The 22950-nt window shown below is 40.0% G+C and overlaps 1 protein-coding gene across 3 annotated transcripts; it reads right to left on the minus strand.

Annotated features, from left to right (window-relative positions):
* Window positions 1-5714: 5714 nt before the first annotated feature.
* On the minus strand, window positions 5715-21948 carry LOC106561782 (protein regulator of cytokinesis 1). Of its 3 annotated transcripts, XM_014126022.3 has the most exons (14): window positions 21809-21948; window positions 20881-21013; window positions 19973-20095; window positions 19408-19641; window positions 11959-12129; window positions 11539-11688; window positions 10981-11128; window positions 10420-10556; window positions 10079-10174; window positions 9772-9918; window positions 9402-9512; window positions 9024-9137; window positions 8742-8924; window positions 5715-6298 (listed from the first exon to the last, which is right to left on the minus strand). In XM_014126022.3, the coding sequence occupies exons 1-14, from the start codon at window positions 21817-21819 to the stop codon at window positions 6230-6232; spliced, it is 1827 nt and encodes a 608-aa protein (XP_013981497.3). In that variant the 5' UTR covers window positions 21820-21948; the 3' UTR covers window positions 5715-6229. The 3 variants fall into 3 exon arrangements, with proteins under 3 accessions (XP_013981497.3, XP_013981496.3, XP_013981498.1); XM_014126021.3 differs by lacking the exon at window positions 5715-6298 and having other exon boundaries at window positions 8501-8924; XM_014126023.3 differs by lacking the exon at window positions 5715-6298 and having other exon boundaries at window positions 8666-8924; window positions 9024-9075.
* Window positions 21949-22950: the final 1002 nt, after the last annotated feature.

Here is a 22950-nt window from a genome sequence, read left to right on the forward strand (position 1 = left end):
ATAGCAACCACCTAGCAGACCGGGTATGGTAACATAGCAACCAGCTAGCAGACTGGGTATGGTAACATAGCAACCACCTAGCAGACCGGGTATGGTAACATAGCAACCAGCTAGCAGACCGGGTATGGTAACATAGCAACCACCTAGCAGAACGGGTATAGTAACATAGCAACCAGCTAGCAGTCCGGGTATGGTAACATAGCAACCACCTAGCAGACCAGGTATGGTAACATAGCAACCGCCTAGCAGACCGGATATGGTAACATAGCAACCACCTAGCAGACCGGGTATGGTAACATAGCAACCACCTAGCAGACCAGGTATGGTAACATAGCAACCACCTAGCAGACCAGGTATGGTAACATAGCAACCAGACCAGGTATGGTAACTGCTGGTGGTGAAGGAGACCAGACTACAGAGGTAAAGAGGGAGTTTACCAAAAAGGCCTTTGTAGATGAACACATACAAATGTATCTTTCTGCGCATGTAAAGTGAGGTCCAACCCACCATTTGGTACAAGGTGCAAAGGCGGCTGAGTGACTTGGCATTTGTAATAATGCACAACGATGCATGATAAACAGAGTCCAGTCTCTGGTAGACAGAGGAGGCTGTATGATAAACAGAGTCCAGTCTCTCTAAGACAGAGGAGGCTGTATGATAAACAGAGTCCAGTCTCTGGTAGACAGAGGAGGCTGTATGATAAACAGAGTCCAGTCTCTGGTAGACAGAGGAGGCTGTATGATAAACAGAGTCCAGTCTCTGGTAGACAGAGGAGGCTGTATGATAAACAGAGTCCAGTCTCTGGTAGACAGAGGAGGCTGTATGATAAACAGAGTCCAGTCTCTGTAAGACAGAGGAGGCTGTATGATAAACAGAGTCCAGTCTCTATAAGACAGAGGAGGCTGTATGATAAACAGAGTCCAGCCTCTATAAGACAGAGGAGGCTGTATGATAAACAGAGTCCAGTCTCTGGTAGACAGAGGAGGCTGCATGATAAACAGAGTCCAGTCTCTGGTAGACAGAGGAGGCTGTATGATAAACAGAGTCCAGTCTCTGGTAGACGGAGGAGGCTGCATGATAAACAGAGTCCAGTCTCTGGTAGACAGAGGAGGCTGCATGATAAACAGAGTCCAGTCTCTGGTAGACAGAGGAGGCTGTATGATAAACAGAGTCCAGTCTCTGGTCGACAGAGGAGGCTGTATGATAAAGAGTCCAGTCTCTGGTAGACAGAGGAGGCTGTATGATAAACAGAGTCCAGTCTCTGGTAGACAGAGGAGGCTGTATGATAAACAGAGTCCAGTCTCTGGTCGACAGAGGAGGCTGTATGATAAAGAGTCCAGTCTCTGGTAGACAGAGGAGGCTGTATGATAAACAGAGTCCAGTCTCTGGTAGACAGAGGAGGCTGCATGATAAACAGAGTCCAGTCTCTGGTAGACAGAGGAGGCTGTATGATAAACAGAGTCCAGTCTCTGTAAGACAGAGGAGGCTGTATGATAAACAGAGTCCAGTCTCTGGTAGACAGAGGAGGCTGCATGATAAACAGAGTCCAGTCTCTGGTAGACAGAGGAGGCTGTATGATAAACAGAGTCCAGTCTCTGTAAGACAGAGGAGGCTGTATGATAAACAGAGTCCAGTCTCTGGTAGACAGAGGAGGCTGTATGATAAACAGAGTCCAGTCTCTATAAGACAGAGGAGGCTGTATGATAAACAGAGTCCAGTCTCTGGTAGACAGAGGAGGCTGTATGATAAACAGAGTCCAGTCTCTGGTAGACAGAGGAGGCTACATGCATATACAACAAGTCACCATAATCAATTACAGAGAGAAAAGTGGGCTGAACAAGCTTCTTTCTAGCCAAAAGCAGGAAGCAAGCCTTATTACGGAAATAAAAAAACAATTTCAATTTAAGCTTCCTCACAAGATTACCCACATGAACTTTAAAGGACAACTTGTCATCCAACCAAATACCTAGGTATTGGTAGGATGACACTTTTTCAATGGATAAGCCACCAGATGTGGCAATGCTAACGTTTTCTGAGTTCTAGCTCTGGTAAAGGTCATAAATTTAGTTTTTTTGTACATTCAAGACCAGTTTGAGACCATAAAGGGAGGCCTGCAGTGACTGAAAAGCAGTCTGGGAACTCTTCAACAGTCCGAACCAGACAAGGAGCACATCAATATATGACTGTATCGTGTGTATATACAGTTGAAGTAGGAAGTTTACATACACCTTAGCCAAATACATTTAAACTCAGTTTTTCACAATTCCTGACATTTAATCCTAGAAGAAATTCCCTGTCTTAGGTCAGTTTGGATCACCACTTTATTTTAAGAATGTGAAATGTCAGAATAATAGTAGAGAGAATGATTTATTTCAGCTTTTATTTCCTTCATCACATTCCCAGTGGGTCAGAAGTTTACATACACTCAATTAGTATTTGGTAGCATTGCCTTTAAATTGTTCAACTTGGGTCAAACGTTTCGGGTAGCCTTCCACAAGCTTCCCACAATAAGTTGGGTGAATTTTGGCCCATTCCTCCTGACAGAGCTGGTGTAACTGAGTCAGGTTTGTAGGCCTCCTTGCTCGCACACGGTTTTTCAATTCTGCCCAGAAATGTTCAATTGGATTGAGGTCAGGGCTTTGTGATGGCCACTACAATACCTTGACTTTGTTGTTCTTAAGCCATTTTGCCACAACTTTGGAAGTATGCTTGGGGTCATTGTCCATTTGGAAGACCCATTTGCGACCAAGCTTTAACTTCCTGACTGATGTCTTGAGATGTTGCTTCAATATATCCATATAACTTTCCCCCCTCATGATGCCATCTATTTTGAGAAGTGCACCAGTCCCTCCTGCAGCAAAGCACACCCACAACACGATGCTGCCACCCCCGTGCTTCACGGTTGGGATGGTGTTCTTCGGCTTGCAAGCCTCCCCCTTTTCCCTCCAAACATAACGATGGTCAATATGGCCAAACAGTTCTATTTTTCTTTCATCAGACCAGAGGACATTTCTCCAAAAAGTACGATATTTGTACCCATGTGCAGTTGCAAACCGTAGTCTGGCTTTTTTTATGGCGGTTTTGGAGACGCGGCTTCTTCCTTGCAGGTTATGTCGATATAGGACTCGTTTTACTGTGGATATAGATACTTTGTACCTGTTTCCTCCAGCATCTTCACAAGGTCCTTTGCTGTTGTTCAGGGATTGATTTGCACTTTTTCGCACCAAAGTACGTTCATCTCTAGGACACAGAACGCGTCTCCTTCATGAGCGGTATGACGGCTGTGTGGTCCCATGGTGTTTATACTTGCGTACTATTGTTTGTACAGATGAACGTGGTACCTTCAGGCATTTGGAAATTGCTCCCAAGGATGAACCAGACTTGTGGAGGTCTAAAAAAAAATTCTGAGGTCTTGGCTGATGCCTTTTGATTTTCCCATAATGTCAAGCAAAGAGGCACTGAGTTTGAAGGTAGGCCTTGAAATACATCCACAGGTACACCTCCAATTGACTCAAATGATGCCAATTAGCCTATCAGAAGCTTCTAAAGCCGTGACATCATTTTCTGGACTTTTCCAAGGGGTTTAAAGGCACAGTCAACTTAGTGTATGTAAACTTCTGACCCACTGGAATTGTGATACAGTGAACTATAAGTGAAATAATCTGTCTGTAAACAATTGTTGGAAAAATGACTTGTGTCATGCACAAAGTAGATGTCTTAACCGACTTGCCAAAACTATAGTTTGTTAACAAGAAATTTGTGGAGTGGTTGAAAAACGAGGTTTAATGACTCCAACCTAAGTGTATGTAAACTTCTGACTTCAACTGTATATATATATATATATATATATATATATATATATATATATATATATATATATATATATATATATATATATATATATATGCAGGGTGGTATGAATGAGTAGGCGTGTCCAAACTTTTGACTGATTGATATATATATATATATAGTACCAGTCAAAAGTTTGGACACGCCTACTCCTTCATATCCCACCTGGCTTTCTTCTGAAGCTAAGCAGGGTTGGTCCTGGTTGGTCCCTGGATGGGAGACCAGATGCTGCTCGAAGTGGTGTTGGAGGGCCAGTAGGAGGCACTCTTTCCTCTGGTCTAAAACAATATCCCAAAGCCCCAGGGCAGTGATTGGGGACATTGCCCTGTGTAGGGTACCGTCTTTCGGATGGGATGTTAAACGGGTGTCCTGACTCTCTGAGGTCATTAAAGATCCCATGGTACTTATTGTAAGAGTAGGGGTGTTTAGCCAGGACACCAGGGGTTAATTCCCAATATGGCTCTCATACCATCACAGCCTCCTAATCATCCCCAGTTTACAATTGGCTCATTCATCCTCCTCTCCCCTGTAACTATTCCCCAGGTTGTTGCTGTAAATGAGAATGTGTTCTCAGTCAACTTACCTGGTAAAATAAGGGTTAAATAAATAATTCAAGGCTTTTTCTTTATTTGCACTATTTTCTACATTGTAGAATAATAGTGAAGACATCAAATCAATGAAATAACACATGAAATCGTGTAGTAAAAATAAGTGTTAAACAAATCAAAATATACATATATTCTTCGAAGTAGCCACCCTTTGCCTGGACGACAGCTTTGCACACTTTTGGCATTCTCTCAACCAGCTTCATGAGGAATGCTTTTTCAACAGTTGTGGAGTTCCCACATATGCTGAGCACTTGTTAGATACTTTCCCTTCACTCTGCGGTCCAACTCATCCCAAACCATCTCAATTGGGTTGAGGTCGGGTGATTGTGGAGGTCAGGTCATCTGATGCAGCGCTCCATCACTCTCCTTCTTGGTCAAATAGCCCTTACACAGCCTGGAGGTGTGTTGGGTCATTGTCCTGTTGAAAAACAAATGATAGTCCCACTAAGCACAAACCAGATGGGATGGCGTATCGCTGCAGAATGCTGTGGTAGCCATGCTGGCTAAGTGTGCCTTGAATTCTAAATAAATCACAGTGTCACCAGCAAAGCACCCTCACACCTCCTCCTCCATGCAGATAGTTTTAAAGGAATAATGTTCTATTTATAGTTTTCATTTTGATGGGTTCAAACAGATGTAGATAATAACTCAGCACATGTACAGTACCAGTCAAAGGGGTTGGACACAGCTACTCATTCAAGGGTTTTTCTTTATTTTTTTACTATAATATCCTCCTCCTCCATGCTTCACGGTGGGAACCACACATGCAGAGATCATCCGTTCACCTACTCTACGTCTCACAAAGACACAGCGGTTGGAACCAAAAATATCAAATTTATACTCATCAGACTAAAGGACAGATTTCCACCAGTCTAATGTCCATTGCAGGTTTTAAAGTGCAAGCAGTGCCATGTTTCAGTCCATTATGAACACAAGCCATGGTTTTAAAACCCATTAGAATATAGGTTTATGATGTATTTAAAGAGAAAAACTTGATTTGTGCTGGATTAATTTGTGAGTAAACATTTTCACCAGATTGCCCCCTTGACTTTTTCCACTTGCATTCACAATCATACTGTAGCGTCCAAGACATGCTGCAGAACTTTGGTGACTAAAGTATTTTCAAAACCTCCCGCTTTGGGCTGGATGTGTCAGTGTGTACTTCATACATGCATAGTCTAGGAACAGAATTACCTCAGTCACGAAAATCCCTAGTTTGAACACGACTGTGAATAAAAACGACTGAAGATCCCCATGTTGAAAATGTAGTGTAAAGCCAATGTTTATTTGACAGAATGGTCATCATAATTATATGAAGTACAACAAGTTACTCTAGCAACAACATGGATGATAAATATATAAATAAAAGCATTGGAGCGTTATGAACGTAAAACAATTGATGAAACTTAACCTATCAAGTCCTCCCGACATTTCATTCATCTCAGATCAAAGTTTATAAAAAATAATCTAAGAAAAATCTTACAAATCTGACAGTATTTAAAAGTTCTGTAGGTGTTGAAACATCATCTAGACACAGACAACAAACAAAACAAAAGACATCAGGCCAGAGTGATTCAGGATCGATGCAGTAGTTCTGAAACCTCAGAGCTGGGTTCTGTTCTGATACTAATGCATTATATTCAGCTGTTAATACATTTCCTTCATCTAGACATGTACAAAAAAAATGGACAGGGACAGAAACCGGGAAACTCAAGCCAGAACGATGTCTCGGCTGGATGAAATCAGGGACAGGTTCTGTCCGATCCCTCAACTCAGAGATTAGTGACAGTAGAGTTTAGATGTCCTGTCTTGACAGATTTGGAAGCTTTTGAGAGAACTCGCTGTGGAGGAGAATAGAGATATTAAAAACAAACAAAAAAAATGGATCCGCACGTACAGAAAGATCAAAATACGAGAATTCAATAAAGTCAAGTCTGTCTTGGAGGTAAGTGGGAAATATATATTTTTTTTATAAAATAAATGTAGAATTGTTAAGTGGAACATCCCTTTTAGTTTTTCCACATTTTTTGCAACTGGCACATTTTCAAAACTCTTACGTAAAAATTATAAAACTGATAACACTTGTAATGTCCTCCATCTTAGGTTCAGAACTTTTTGCACAATCATTTGTTTTTCACTCATCTTTCACCACAGAGAGTCATTCATGCCAAACAAAAAAATCTAAAGTTCTGTGAAATACCATGAGAACATTGAGTTTAGTCCCAAATACAAATCAGATAATGATAAGGCTCACCATTTTAGTCATTTTTAACTACCATTTAATCCAATAGCAAACAAAATACAAGATACACATTTCAAAAAAATGTTATTTTGACATTCTGAAAAATAGATGGTATATTTTTTTTCCCCCATACAGTATTTGACTAGAACTTGACACTCAATTATTTTTTAAATACATTTGTATCCAATGGTAGGTTTGTGAGCATGTTAAGGAATATTTCAGTCTTAGTTTCATTGTCGTTATATAGTACATACTGGATGTAGGACAAAAATCATCAGAAAGGGGTATAATAAAGCAGTTGGAGACTAAAAAAAAACAGCCTTGTGTGTTACGCCATTTCTGCCCCCATGCAACACTGTACAAGATCACATTTCCAACATGACAACTGATACAGTATCACACAACCTCTACTTGAAATGCATCTGTTTTCAGTGACATTCAGATGAGTGGGATATATTATGACCGACCCAGGTGTTTCACCAGCACAGTGTACACCAATTCTAAACGGTAGCATCGTCCACTAATTCTAAACGGTAGCATTGTCCACTTTGTCCTATTGAAGCACACTGGCTGATTGAGGACGATGTAGTATTTACAGCCACATCCATACATATGATATGGTTTTACCTTCCAACAAATTTGTCAAATTGATACATTAGGTAAATAATATTGGACTTTTAGTGTTCAGCAGTTAACTATATAATGTTAACTTAAAATAGGCACTTCGTAAATCAGTTGAGCAGTTTGATTATGACAAAGAACAAAATGTAAAGTGCATTTTGAAAAGGAGATAGTTAAGATTGAATATGTATCCAAACTGAAAGTGATTTAGTGCAGTGAACAAAGTGATTGTTTGAAAATGTGCGTAGAGTTAAACATGAGCCGTCTTAACGTGCTTGGAGTTGTGAAAATTGCACCAACGTGATAAATAAAATAAAACTTCCCATAAAGAGAGCGTAGAACAAAAAGCCAGTAGGTTAATGTTAAAGAGGATAGAAGACATTGAAAAACATGGATGGGTGACAATGGTTTAAAAATGTCTAATGCAGCCGTTTATCTCAATATCAAAATCATTTCTAGTTAACAATTAAGTCCCTTACTGTGATTGTTTTCAATAAAAAATGGTCAAAAAAGAGAAAAAAAAATGGCTTCTCATCAAACGGAAAATTCACAAGCAAGAATTTAGCTGGGACTGTCTGGGATTGGTCTGAGTGGGGAGGGGAATACTGAAAACGAGCTGTTATTGGCTGAGAGGTTTGGAACGCTCTTATTGGTCTATCAACTGATCACATTTGGGGAGGTGTGGGGGGGATTGAATATATAAAAAGTGAGGCGGATTATAAATAATAAAAACTATTAAATTGTTAGAACCCCTCCCCAGCAGCAGACAGTCCAGTTCAACAAAGTGTTAGTTTGATCTTCAATAAAAATGTCAAGATTGTTAGGCCAACCGACCGAACCAGGCTCTCAGTTGCACTCGTGTTTAGCCTCACTGTTATGGCGTTTAAATAAAGCGTTCCTTCATACAGAACCGGTAATGGAGGTAGATTCAATGTTGACAAAATCCTTCTAAAATAAAAAAATGTAGTTAGATGGAGGGGTGGAGGGGGGTCTCCCGAGTCCCTCAGCGGTCTAAAGGCACTACATCTCAGTGCTAGAGGCGTCACTACAGACCCTGGTTCGATTCCAGGCTGTATCACAACCAGCCGTGATTGGGAGTCCCATACAAGTCCCAGCGTCATCCGGGTTTGGGCCGTCATTCTAAATTTTAGAATTTGTTCCTAACCGACTTGCCCTAGTTAAATAAATATGGTCACAGAGAAAATAAACAGTCTAGTCCAGCTGTCCACGATAGCATGCTAAGCATTCACTTCACCGTATTACCACTCTGTTACAGAGTAAGACTGGTGCATAGAAAACCTGGTGCTATTCTCTCACTGGACGACAAAAATCGCCACTCATCTCTATGATTGGATTGTGTGTTGCTGGGTCGATGATTGGTGGCTAGGTGATAACCTAGGAAATGGGGTTGGTGAAATTACCGAAAATTCAGAATAGGTGCTGGCGACAGAGTTAATGCTGATGTTACGGTGTGAGGCAGGGCTTCGGGCCGGGTTTCTTAACACGCCGCTCAGAGCCATGCCGTTCAGGTGGGAGATGTTCTCCTTGTTCCTCTCCACCGTACGGGGGGTTCGTCCAACACGACCCGGGGTCCTCAGAGGAAGCTATGAGGGTTGGTGTTAGAAAAGAGTTATTATCTTTAAGCCATAAAAATAAAATGTAATTCTCTGTGCTTGAACACAGATGGTAAGTGCACTACTAACCTTGCTAGCAGACGTAGGTAGTCTGAGGACCGGAGACTGACACATGGTTCCTCTGAAGGCAGAGCGTAAGGTGCTGTTAGGAGTAGAGCCGTAGATACTGCTAGTAGCATTGAGCTGAGAGAACCAAAATAAACACATTACGTCACAATGACAATGGCTTCATTGTAGAGAACAGTAAAGTACTTCAGTGCTCCCGTTTTTTTTAAAACATTTTTTTTTAAACGCTGAATTATGAATACACTAAAACTGACAATGGTAATATATTTCTAAAATTGAAAAACAGCTTGAATTTGATCCCAAAAAACAACAAATAGTGATTAATAAATTAAAATGAAGAGGGAAAAAAAAGAAAGAAAAAAAAAAAACTGGTGATTTGACCTTTCTTGCTTTGCCAGGCGTAGGGGTCCCTGCGAGGCGTCTTTTGGAAGGGGTTCGTTGAGCAGTACCATACATCAGGTCATGTTCAATCTGTTGGTTCTTCTTCAGTTGCTGTTTCACAAATAAAATCACCGTCAATATTCTCATCTGAACCAGATTCACTCATTACTAGGGAAGTAGTTAAGATGTCTCTGTTTTGAATACTTTTGAAACCCCCACTGATCCAACTACGACATAACTGGGGGAAAAGCTGTGTCAAGACAGTGATTGCAATCTAAGGCAACGTTAATTTAATCATGTTTGATCAGTGATTAGCTCAAGGAAGGGAGGAAGCACATTAAGAGCATTGAAACAAGGCCTTTAATCTTACCCTCTCATTCTTCTCTCTCTCCTTCTCCAGACGCAGTAGTTCCCACTGCTCCTCGACGTACTGGAGAAACCGTTGTCCGTTAACCAGGAACTCTCTGTAGTGCTCCTCCTCCCATAGGTCTATCTGGGTCTTCAGGCTCTTCTCCAACTGGAACACATGAGAGAACATGCTTCAAGTTAATATGCCCCAAATAAAAAATATAAAAAATAGCAAGAAATATAGAACCAAAACAAGCCAGCTATTCAGTAGTCGGACAGAGCGTTGGGTAGAGGAACTAACGAACATTAAAATCACAACTTATCCTCACCTTTGGCAGGCTTTTCTGCAGGTCGGCTCTCTGCTTCTCCTCTTTGAGTAGGTTCCCGCCTCGGTTGTTGAATCTAGAAGGATCGGTCACCTTTTTCTGTGGAGAGTTGAACCTTGTGTTTATAATACAGTCGCTTGAAAAACACATGAAGGGCAGGGCCAAAAGGTTGACTCAATGGCGCAAAAGATACAGGAAACATCAATATAATCTTGCAGTGTGATTTAATATGGAACTTTTCGTCGACAATGTGCATTATTTCGTTTACAATTTATTTATTTTTTAAATTGGCGCCTAATATCTGTAAACAAGAACAGTCTCATATTCATCAGTAAAGTGCTCACCTCCAGTTGTAGGAACAGAGTCCAGCTGTCTTGCCACCTGGTAACCCCTTCAAACAGCTCCCTGTGGTCCTCATAATGCTTCTTCAGACTCAGCAGCTCTGCCTCGTGTAGGTTCAGCAGCTCCACGGTGTAGTCCACTGATGGGGAGACATGTATTGTACCAAATCTCACTAGGACAACCAGGGTTTGTGTTCACACGTTCATTAGTCACAAAATGTATATATATATATATAAAAAAAACTGTCTGAAACAAGGTGGAACTATCTGGACTACCGTCCAATTAGAAATGGAGATTTTAGCAGTCCGTCGCAAAATGTGTTGCTACTGTGTACCCTAATGAACGACACAACTCAGTACATTACGGTCAAAAGGTCAAACTATAAGATAGTACTTCCCCACGGGGGGGCCAAAAAAATATGAAATGTATGAAAAAGTATGAAATGTATGCATTCACTACTGTAAGTCGCTCTGGATAAGAGCGTCTGCTAAATGACGTAAAATATACTTTAAATTGCTCCACTAATAAACAGTCACAGCAATAGAAGCCAAACAACAACTGACCATCATAGTAAGGCGTGAAGGCCCGTCTCTGTTCCAGACTGTAGTAACAACTCTCCCAGAATAGAGCCACCTCAGTCCTGATGGCTTCTATCACATCCTTCATGTTCTTCATTTTCAGCTCATCCAGGCGTCGGCACTCTGTTTCTAACTGCAGGAAGGAACTCGCAAACGTCAAGTCAGTCATTCAGTAAATCAATCAATTACGGTTCTGACATTCCATTCAAACCTGACTGATACACACTGTTCATTCTACTCAGGTGGGGGCACCTGAAAAAAGGCTATGGTTGGTTATAGGCATCGCCTCGTTACCATACATGTTTACAGTGGCAAGGTAAATTAATGTAATTCAACATTTTCCTGAATATATATATATATAACTGTATCGAGCACCTGCATCTTCCACTACACCAAAGACTTTTAGGCCTCTAAATTTCACTGCAAGTATGTCCATATCTGATCAGCTTGACAGGTTACGTACATAATTCAAATATAGAATACGAGAAGAGTGCCATAGCTGTGAGAAACAGGAAATAAAAACATTTTAAAAAAAATGCTCACAGCGTCCATGTTTTTCTTCCTGGACTGGACCATGTGATCCGACATGCCTTCCCTCTCCTCCTGGGGGACCTGCAGTCTCTCCCACAGCTCCTGGATCTTACTGCGGTAGGAGCTACACACCAACTCATTCTCGGTCTTACGATCCTCCAACTGAGAATAACACAGCAAGACCGTCAGGTGACGAGTTGACTGACAAGAAGATGGCATATGGGATGCATTTATGAAATAATAAATAAAAATACCATTCATATAATATCACATACTGTAGTTACATCATTAGGACGCAGAGTATGAAATGTATAACGTTCAGATTAGAAAACACATTATGTAGAACAAACATTCCTCTCTGACGTAGAATAAAGAATCACGACGGACCGTATTCACGACGTAACTGAACAGAATTAACAGCAGCGTCCTGACCTGTCCCAGCAGCAGTTGGAGAGCTGCGATGTTGTCGTTGGACAGACAAAAGGCCTCCTCGTCCTCACACACCACGTCCCTCTCAAAGCTGGTGTCTGGCAGCTGGTCCAACTCCTCCATACACACAATGATCTGACGCTTGATTCCCACGAACTCGCCATGGCGACGATCCTGGAACATACAATGGAGAGACGGAGAGAGAGGGAGAGAGAGAGAGAGCATAATCCTCAACTTAAAATGACATCAAGATTGTCTGAATGAACATAGTCTAACATTCTCCAGTCTAAACGGATTTACTTAGAAGGCTTACTTGCAGATTTAGGGGTAACTAGTTGGGGCGGCAGGGAAGCCTAGAGGTTAGAGCGTTGGACTAGTAACCGAAAGGTTGCAAGTTCGAATACCCGAGCTGACAAGGTACAAATCTGTCGTTCTGCCCCCTGAACAAGGCAGTTAACCCACTGTTCCCCGGTAGGTCATCATTGTAAATAAGAATTTGTTCTTAACCGACTTGCCTCGTTAAATAAAAGGTAAAAAAAAAACACCATTTGATCATCACATGCCGATTCCAACTTCAGAGCTGCAATTCTCAAATGCACCTGAAAAGTAACCTAAAGTCTGTGCTTTTAAAGCCAACGAGTCCCACCATAAAGAGTGTGCGTTTTGAACTTTAACCCCATTTAAAAACGTGTGTCTGAGCTAAAGAGTTCTGGGTTGGACCATTGGGATTCATCTACTTCCGCATCCGTAGATAATCAGAGGTGTGATGAACGGGGGGGGGAGGGGGAGCTAGAGCAGTGTTTGTGAGACGAGGGCAGATCCCAAAGGCCCCCCTCCCCTATTCAGATGGGTGGATAGAGAATGACAAGCTGAGACTCACAAAACACCTAACATGCTTTGCTCTATACTGTAAGGGGTTCTTCTACATAGACCATAGTAAATCCCAGGTCATAGTGTCTATAATACTGTAAGGGGTTCTTCTACATAGACCATAGTAAATCCCAGGACATAGTGTCTATAATACTGTAAGGGGTTCTTCTACATAGACCATAGTAAATCCCAGGACATAGTGTCTATAATACTGTAAGGGGTTCTTCTACATAGACCATAGTAAATCCCAGGACATAGTGTCTATAATACTGTAAGGGGTTCTTCTACATAGACCATAGTAAATCCCAGGACATAGTGTCTATAATACTGTAAGGGGTTCTTCTACATAGACCATAGTAAATCCCAGGACATAGTGTCTATAATACTGTAAGGGGTTCTTCTACATAGACCATAGTAAATCCCAGGACATAGTGTCTATAATACTGTAAGGGGTTCTTCTACATAGACCATAGTAAATCCCAGGACATAGTGTCTATAATACTGTAAGGGGTTCTTCTACATAGACCATAGTAAATCCCAGGACATAGTGTCTATAATACTGTAAGGGGTTCTTCTACATAGTAAATCCCAGGACATAGTGTCTATAATACTGTAAGGGGTTCTTCTACATAGACCATAGTAAATCCCAGGTCATAGTGTCTATAATACTGTAAGGGGTTCTTCTACATAGACCATAGTAAATCCCAGGACATAGTGTCTATAATACTGTAAGGGGTTCTTCTACATAGTAAATCCCAGGACATAGTGTCTATAATACTGTAAGGGGTTATTCTACATAGACCATAGTAAATCCCAGGTCATAGTGTCTATAATACTGTAAGGGGTTCTTCTACATAGACCATAGTAAATCCCAGGACATAGTGTCTATAATACTGTAAGGGGTTCTTCTACATAGTAAATCCCAGGACATAGTGTCTATAATACTGTAAGGGGTTCTTCTACATAGACCATAGTAAATCCCAGGACATAGTGTCTATAATACTGTAAGGGGTTCTTCTACATAGATCATAGTAAATCCCAGGACATAGTGTCTATAATACTGTAAGGGGTTCTTCTACATAGTAAATCCCAGGACATAGTGTCTATAATACTGTAAGGGGTTCTTCTACATAGACCATAGTAAATCCCAGGTCATAGTGTCTATAATACTGTAAGGGGTTCTTCTACATAGACCATAGTAAATCCCAGGACATAGTGTCTATAATACTGTAAGGGGTTCTTCTACATAGACCATAGTAAATCCCAGGTCATAGTGTCTATAATACTGTAAGGGGTTCTTCTACATAGTAAATCCCAGGACATAGTGTCTATAATACTGTAAGGGGTTCTTCTACATAGACCATAGTAAATCCCAGGACATAGTGTCTATAATACTGTAAGGGGTTCTTCTACATAGACCATAGTAAATCCCAGGACATAGTGTCTATAATACTGTAAGGGGTTCTTCTACATAGCTGAAATCCCAGGACATAGTGTCTATAATACTGTAAGGGGTTCTTCTACATAGACCATAGTAAATCCCAGGACATAGTGTCTATAATACTGTAAGGGGTTCTTCTACATAGTAAATCCCAGGACATAGTGTCTATAATACTGTAAGGGGTTCTTCTACATAGACCATAGTAAATCCCAGGACATAGTGTCTATAATACTGTAAGGGGTTCTTCTACATAGACCATAGTAAATCCCAGGTCATAGTGTCTATAATACTGTAAGGGGTTCTTCTACATAGTAAATCCCAGGACATAGTGTCTATAATACTGTAAGGGGTTCTTCTACATAGACCATAGTAAATCCCAGGACATAGTGTCTATAATACTGTAAGGGGTTCTTCTACATAGTAAATCCCAGGACATAGTGTCTATAATACTGTAAGGGGTTCTTCTACATAGTAAATCCCAGGACATAGTGTCTATAATACTGTAAGGGGTTCTTCTACATAGACCATAGTAAATCCCAGGACATAGTGTCTATAATACTGTAAGGGGTTCTTCTACATAGACCATAGTAAATCCCAGGTCATAGTGTCTATAATACTGTAAGGGGTTCTTCTACATAGTAAATCCCAGGACATAGTGTCTATAATACTGTAAGGGGTTCTTCTACATAGACCATAGTAAATCCCAGGACATAGTGTCTATAATACTGTAAGGGGTTCTTCTACATAGTAAATCCCAGGACATAGTGTCTATAATACTGTAAGGGGTTCTTCTACATAGACCATAGTAAATCCCAGGACATAGTGTCTATAATACTGTAAGGGGTTCTTCTACATAGTAAATCCCAGGACATAGTGTCTATAATACTGTAAGGGGTTCTTCTACATAGAAGACCATAGTAAATCCCAGGTCATAGTGTCTATAATACTGTAAGGGGTTCTTCTACATAGACCATAGTAAATCCCAGGACATAGTGTCTATAATACTGTAAGGGGTTCTTCTACATAGACCATAGTAAATCCCAGGACATAGTGTCTATAATACTGTAAGGGGTTCTTCTACATAGTAAATCCCAGGACATAGTGTCTATAATACTGTAAGGGGTTCTTCTACATAGACCATAGTAAATCCCAGGACATAGTGTCTATAATACTGTAAGGGGTTCTTCTACATAGTAAATCCCAGGACATAGTGTCTATAATACTGTAAGGGGTTCTTCTACATAGACCATAGTAAATCCCAGGTCATAGTGTCTATAATACTGTAAGGGGTTCTTCTACATAGTAAATCCCAGGACATAGTGTCTATAATACTGTAAGGGGTTCTTCTACATAGACCATAGTAAATCCCAGGACATAGTGTCTATAATACTGTAAGGGGTTCTTCTACATAGACCATAGTAAATCCCAGGTCATAGTGTCTATAATACTGTAAGGGGTTCTTCTACATAGTAAATCCCAGGACATAGTGTCTATAATACTGTAAGGGGTTCTTCTACATAGACCATAGAAATCCCAGGACATAGTGTCTATAATACTGTAAGGGGTTCTTCTACATAGACCATAGTAAATCCCAGGTCATAGTGTCTATAATACTGTAAGGGGTTCTTCTACATAGACCATAGTAAATCCCAGGACATAGTGTCTATAATACTGTAAGGGGTTCTTCTACATAGACCATAGTAAATCCCAGGACATAGTGTCTATAATACTGTAAGGGGTTCTTCTACATAGTAAATCCCAGGACATAGTGTCTATAATACTGTAAGGGGTTCTTCTACATAGACCATAGTAAATCCCAGGACATAGTGTCTATAATACTGTAAGGGGTTCTTCTACATAGACCATAGTAAATCCCAGGTCATAGTGTCTATAATACTGTAAGGGGTTCTTCTACATAGTAAATCCCAGGACATAGTGTCTATAATACTGTAAGGGGTTCTTCTACATAGACCATAGTAAATCCCAGGACATAGTGTCTATAATACTGTAAGGGGTTCTTCTACATAGACCATAGGAAATCCCAGGACATAGTGTCTATAATACTGTAAGGGGTTCTTCTACATAGCCTGAAATCCCAGGTCATAGTGTCTATAATACTGTAAGGGGTTCTTCTACATAGTAAATCCCAGGACATAGTGTCTATAATACTGTAAGGGGTTCTTCTACATAGACCATAGTAAATCCCAGGACATAGTGTCTATAATACTGTAAGGGGTTCTTCTACATAGTAAATCCCAGGACATAGTGTCTATAATACTGTAAGGGGTTCTTCTACATAGTAAATCCCAGGACATAGTGTCTATAATACTGTAAGGGGTTATTCTACATAGACCATAGTAAATCCCAGGACATAGTGTCTATAATACTGTAAGGGGTTCTTCTACATAGACCATAGTAAATCCCAGGACATAGTGTCTATAATACTGTAAGGGGTTCTTCTACATGAGACCATAGTAAATCCCAGGACATAGTGTCTATAATACTGTAAGGGGTTCTTCTACATAGACCATAGTAAATCCCAGGACATAGTGTCTATAATACTGTAAGGGGTTCTTCTACATAGACCATAGTAAATCCCAGGACATAGTGTCTATAATACTGTAAGGGGTTCTTCTACATAGACCATAGTAAATCCCAGGACATAGTGTCTATAATACTGTAAGGGGTTCTTCTACATAGACCATAGGAAATCCCAGGACATAGTGTCTATAATACTGTAAGGGGTTCTTCTACATAGACCATAGTAAATCCCAGGTCATAGTGTCTATAATACTGTAAGGGGTTCTTCTACATAGTAAATCCCAGGTCATAGTGTCTATAATACTGTAAGGGGTTCTTCTACATAGACCATAGTAAATCCCAGGACATAGTGTCTATAATACTGTAAGGGGTTCTTCTACATAGACCATAGTAAATCCCAGGACATAGTGTCTATAATACTGTAAGGGGTTCTTCTACATAGACCATAGTAAATCCCAGGACATAGTGTCTATAATACTGTAAGGGGTTCTTCTACATAGACCATAGTAAATCCCAGGACATAGTGTCTATAATACTGTAAGGGGTTCTTCTACATAGACCATAGTAAATCCCAGGACATAGTGTCTATAATACTGTAAGGGGTTCTTCTACATAGACCATAGTAAATCCCAGGACATAGTGTCTATAATACTGTAAGGGGTTCTTCTACATAGATCATAGTAAATCCCAGGACATAGTGTCTATAATACTGTAAGGGGTTCTTCTACATAGTAAATCCCAGGACATAGTGTCTATAATACTGTAAGGGGTTCTTCTACATAGACCATAGTAAATCCCAGGTCATAGTGTCTATAATACTGTAAGGGGTTCTTCTACATAGTAAATCCCAGGACATAGTGTCTATAATACTGTAAGGGGTTCTTCTACATAGTAAATCCCAGGACATAGTGTCTATAATACTGTAAGGGGTTCTTCTACATAGACCATAGTAAATCCCAGGACATAGTGTCTATAATACTGTAAGGGGTTCTTCTACATAGTAAATCCCAGGACATAGTGTCTATAATACTGTAAGGGTTCTTCTACATAGACCATAGTAAATCCCAGGTCATAGTGTCTATAATACTGTAAGGGGTTCTTCTACATAGTAAATCCCAGGACATAGTGTCTATAATACTGTAAGGGGTTCTTCTACATAGACCATAGTAAATCCCAGGACATAGTGTCTATAATACTGTAAGGGGTTCTTCTACATAGACATAGTAAATCCCAGGACATAGTGTCTATAATACTGTAAGGGGTTCTTCTACATAGACATAGTAAATCCCAGGTCATAGTGTCTATAATACTGTAAGGGGTTCTTCTACATAGACCATAGTAAATCCCAGGACATAGTGTCTATAATACTGTAAGGGGTTCTTCTACATAGACCATAGTAAATCCCAGGACATAGTGTCTATAATACTGTAAGGGGTTCTTCTACATAGACCATAGTAAATCCCAGGACATAGTGTCTATAATACTGTAAGGGGTTCTTCTACATAGACCATAGTAAATCCCAGGACATAGTGTCTATAATACTGTAAGGGGTTCTTCTACATAGACCATAGTAAATCCCAGGACATAGTGTCTATAATACTGTAAGGGGTTCTTCTACATAGACCATAGTAAATCCCAGGTCATAGTGTCTATAATACTGTAAGGGGTTCTTCTACATAGACCATAGGAAATCCCAGGTCATAGTGTCTATAATACTGTAAGGGGTTCTTCTACATAGACCATAGTAAATCCCAGGACATAGTGTCTATAATACTGTAAGGGGTTCTTCTACATAGACTCATAGTAAATCCCAGGACATAGTGTCTATAATACTGTAAGGGGTTCTTCTACATAGTAAATCCCAGGTCATAGTGTCTATAATACTGTAAGGGGTTCTTCTACATAGACCATAGTAAATCCCAGGACATAGTGTCTATAATACTGTAAGGGGTTCTTCTACATAGACCATAGTAAATCCCAGGTCATAGTGTCTATAATACTGTAAGGGGTTCTTCTACATAGTAAATCCCAGGACATAGTGTCTATAATACTGTAAGGGGTTCTTCTACATAGACCATAGTAAATCCCAGGACATAGTGTATATAATACTGTAAGGGGTTCTTCTACATAGAAGACCATAGGAAATATAATACTGTCAGGTTTTTGCTTTGGTTGACCTTTTCATTAACATTTATCAATAAAAAAATAAACTCATGAATGCAACAGTTTAATATCCAATAGTTTTGTGTTCTACTTGTAGCCCTGGTTGTCCTTTAAAGAACATGGTAAAACACTTCATTGTGAGGCTCAATATAAAGGCTGCACATGCAGATAAATGAAAGTCAGATAAATGAAAAGTAAATTATTTTTTGCTATGGTCTCAGGACTGACAGGGTTAAGTTACAGCCCTATTCACTGAGAATTACTGAGTTTCTATTAAGCAACTTGTGATCCGTCTAATTTCAGAGTCTGTGACTACAATTTTATGGCCCTGAATTTTCCCATTTCGGAGCCACATAAACTGACCAAGGAAAAACTCCTGGTTGTAAAAAAATGCTGGCTACATACTAGGAAAATGATGAACAATGAAGCATACATGCCTTCTCTTTAGTGAGATCTTTGAGGTAAGAGCGATAGCTGTCCAGGTGCTCCAGGGAAGGGACCGTGTCCACGTCAATACAGAAGGGGACTGAACACATGATGTCACACAGCTCCCGGTCCTGCTTGGACAGAGTCTTCAGCTCCTTAACTCTCTGACTCTTCTGTTTCATCATTACCTCCAGGCGTGACCTGATGTCCTTCTCCAGCTGCAGCATAGTCCTCCCCTCATCCTCCTATAAAACACATCAAGATGGTTGAGAGGAACATTAGCTAAATATTTGTAATTCCTTTATTTAACCAGGAAAGTAACATTAAGATTTACCTATTTTTGAAGTGAGCCCGGAATAAAAAAAAAAAAAATGCAACATTAAGGTAATGGTGAGCGCACCCCCCCTCATTTAATTTCTAAAGGTAGAAGACATATGTTTTTCTCTGCGTCTTATTCATTTGTCGCACTGCTTTGCTTTATATTGGCCAGGTGACAGTTGTAAATGAGAACTTGTTCTCAACTGTCCTACCTGGTTAAATAAAAGGTTTTAAAAATAATAATAATAATAATAATACCTCAAATGGGGATAGTTGAAGCTCAGAACACAGAACATCCAGCTCTTTACGACAGGATTCTATGCTGCTCATCAATCTCTTCCTTAGACTGTCCTCCTCAGCAATCATCATGTCCAGCAAGCCCTGGGTAGAAAACCGGTTAGAAGACAGGCCACCGGTTAAAAAAAATAATAAATAAAGACATTCAGAAACTCTTGGTAGGACAATGGAAGTTTGATTCAAAAAGCAACCTCCATTAAACCTGGAAAGAGTTGCTGAATAAATACATCCATCTTCAGTCTGTTCATGCACCTTGGTCTAAAATGAGATAGAGAAACAGTGCTGTCACTAGTTCAGTGCCGGGTGGGTATAATAATTTGTGGGACGTTCCAAAAACTTCGTAAATAACAAGGTCTCCAACAAACAACACATACAAAGTTGTATAGCGGCAGAATAAGATACCAGGTAGGTAAGTGGGACATTTAGTTGCGGTTTTTTTTAACTCACCACTTTTATTCTGAAAAATGTCTGTCCTCACTCTGGTAGCCTATGGACAAACATTAAGAATAAGCTACGTTGATGCTAGTTAGCTAGGTGAATTAATCATGCTAATTTTGTTTGTGTTGTTTGTTGGCATCCTTGTTATTTATGAAGTTTTTGGAACAGATTCCTGTTGGAACATTCCACAAATTATACCCACCCTCCAGTGCACATGGGATAAAAAGTACATTTGACATTTTAGTCATTCAGTAGACGCTCTTATCCAGAGCGACTTACAGTAGTGAATACATACATTTCATAAAAATGTATTTTTCTTCCCATACTGGTCCCCCGTGGGAAGTGAACCCACAACCCTGGCGTTGCAAACACCATGCTCTACCAACTGAGCCACACGGCTCAATAGACGTTTGGAAAGATGTAGAACTCACTTTGATATGTTTCCTAACCACATCAGTCCTTTGTATTCTCTGATCCTCTGGGATTCCTATTTCCTCCCAGATGTCCTTCAACCGGTTTAGGGCTCGATTCAGACATTCTACCGACTCCGCAGCATGGATATCACTGTACAGGGAGGAACATGAAGAGAGGGTTACTTAAATATCTTGTTAAAATATTAAATGCTGCAGCCTGTAACTACGGGAAAGAGTACAGATCAGGTTCACACTTGTCTCTGGATTGTTGTATTGCAGAGCTTCGTTGTTGCCCAAAAGAACAAGTGAGCTGAGTAGGGTTTTTTTTTGTCGAAGGTGTCAAAATGGCATGTAACGTTAGTTAACTATGTAGAGAAGTTCGCCAAGTGTAAAATGTAAGTCGTCTACATGTATCGATCAAAGGACTCATTGATTGGCATTCCTGTCTCGGCAGGTTAACGTTAAACCGGTTGGTTGACTTGGTAACGTAAATTGGTTTTACCAAAACAGCCCAAGTAAAGTTAGTTAGCTAGCTAAGCTAGCGACTGCATTTAAAATACACGTCTAGCCAGTTCATATTTCCATAGTTACTTGTGATAATATACAGTAACGTTGGTTATGGGACTCGTTACCGTATTATTTTGATATCAAACCAAAAAAGGTGGAAAACAACAAAACGACTAGCCAGCATGGCAAGTAAACTTAGCCATTACCGATAGGTTACGACAGCTAACTTTACTGCATTATCTTACGCCAATATGTCACCTTGGTTAGTCTTTGCTAACTAACTGAAGATATTACCCTCGTTGGTTTAATTTGTCGAGCTAACTACTTTACTGTAACTAGCAATCCAGCTACTGTAGCTAGCTGCCGACGTCCATAGCAACAACATACGAAGACATCATCCAAACACAACAAACCAGAAAAATGTTTTTTTTTCACCAACCTCCTCCTCATGGTCACGGTCCACCGAAAAGACAACACTGGTTAATAAAAAAATTAAAATATTGTTGCCTAAAATACGTTTCTTTAAAACACACTGAAAGCACAGAAAGATGGTCGTTTCTAGCTGCTTCTGCGACTCGGTTCAAATTCTTCACCGAAACTCTGCTTCTCTTCCCATTGGCCGATACAGAGAAAACGTCACCAAAACAGGTTTCTATTGGCCGAAGTACTTAATGAATTTATGTATTTTTATTTTTTTTATTTAACCTTTATTTAACCAGGTTGGTTAGTTGAGATCAAGTCCTTTATTTAACCAGGTTGGTTAGTTGAGATCAAGTCCTTTATTTAACCAGGTTGGTTAGTTGAGATCAAGTCCTTTATTTAACCAGGTTGGTTAGTTGAGATCAAGTCCTTTATTTAACCAGGTTGGTTAGTTGAGATCAAGTCCTTTATTTAACCAGGTAGGCTAGTTGAGAACAAGTTCTCATTTACAACTGCGACTTGGCCAAGATAAAGCAAAGCAGTTTGACACATACAACAACACAGAGTTACACATGGAGTAAAACAAATATACAGTCAATAATACAGTAGAAAAATAAGTCTATATACAATGTGAGCAAATGAGGTGAGATAAGGGAGGTAAAGGCAAAAAAAGGCCACGGTGGCAAAGTAAATACAATATAGCAAGTAAAACACTGGAATGGTAGATTTGACAGTAGATGAGTGTGCAAAGTAGAAATACTGGGGTGCAAAGGAGCAAAATAAATAAATACAGTAGGGGAAGAGGTAGTTGTTTGGGCTAAATTATAGATGGGCTATGTACAGGTGCAGTGATCTGTGAGCTGCTCTGACAGCTGGTGCTTAAAGCTAGTGAGGGAGATAAGTGTTTCCAGTTTCAGAGATTTTTGTAGTTCGTTCCAGTCATTGGCAGAGCAGAATCAAGAACTCACCTTTGTATTGGTCAATAAGTGAATCATAACCGATTACTATTTACCATGATTAAATCATATATACAGTACCAGTCAAAAGCTGACACACCTACTCATTCAAGGGTTTAAAAAATAGATATGTATTTATCATTCATCCATACTGTGCGTGTCCCATCATTGCAGGTAATTTATGACAAATGTATAAAGTATACGT

This window comes from Salmo salar, chromosome 10 (genome assembly GCF_965601325.2).
Source record: "Salmo salar chromosome 10, fSalSal1, whole genome shotgun sequence".
In the NCBI taxonomy this organism is placed as follows: Eukaryota; Metazoa; Chordata; class Actinopteri; order Salmoniformes; family Salmonidae; genus Salmo; species Salmo salar.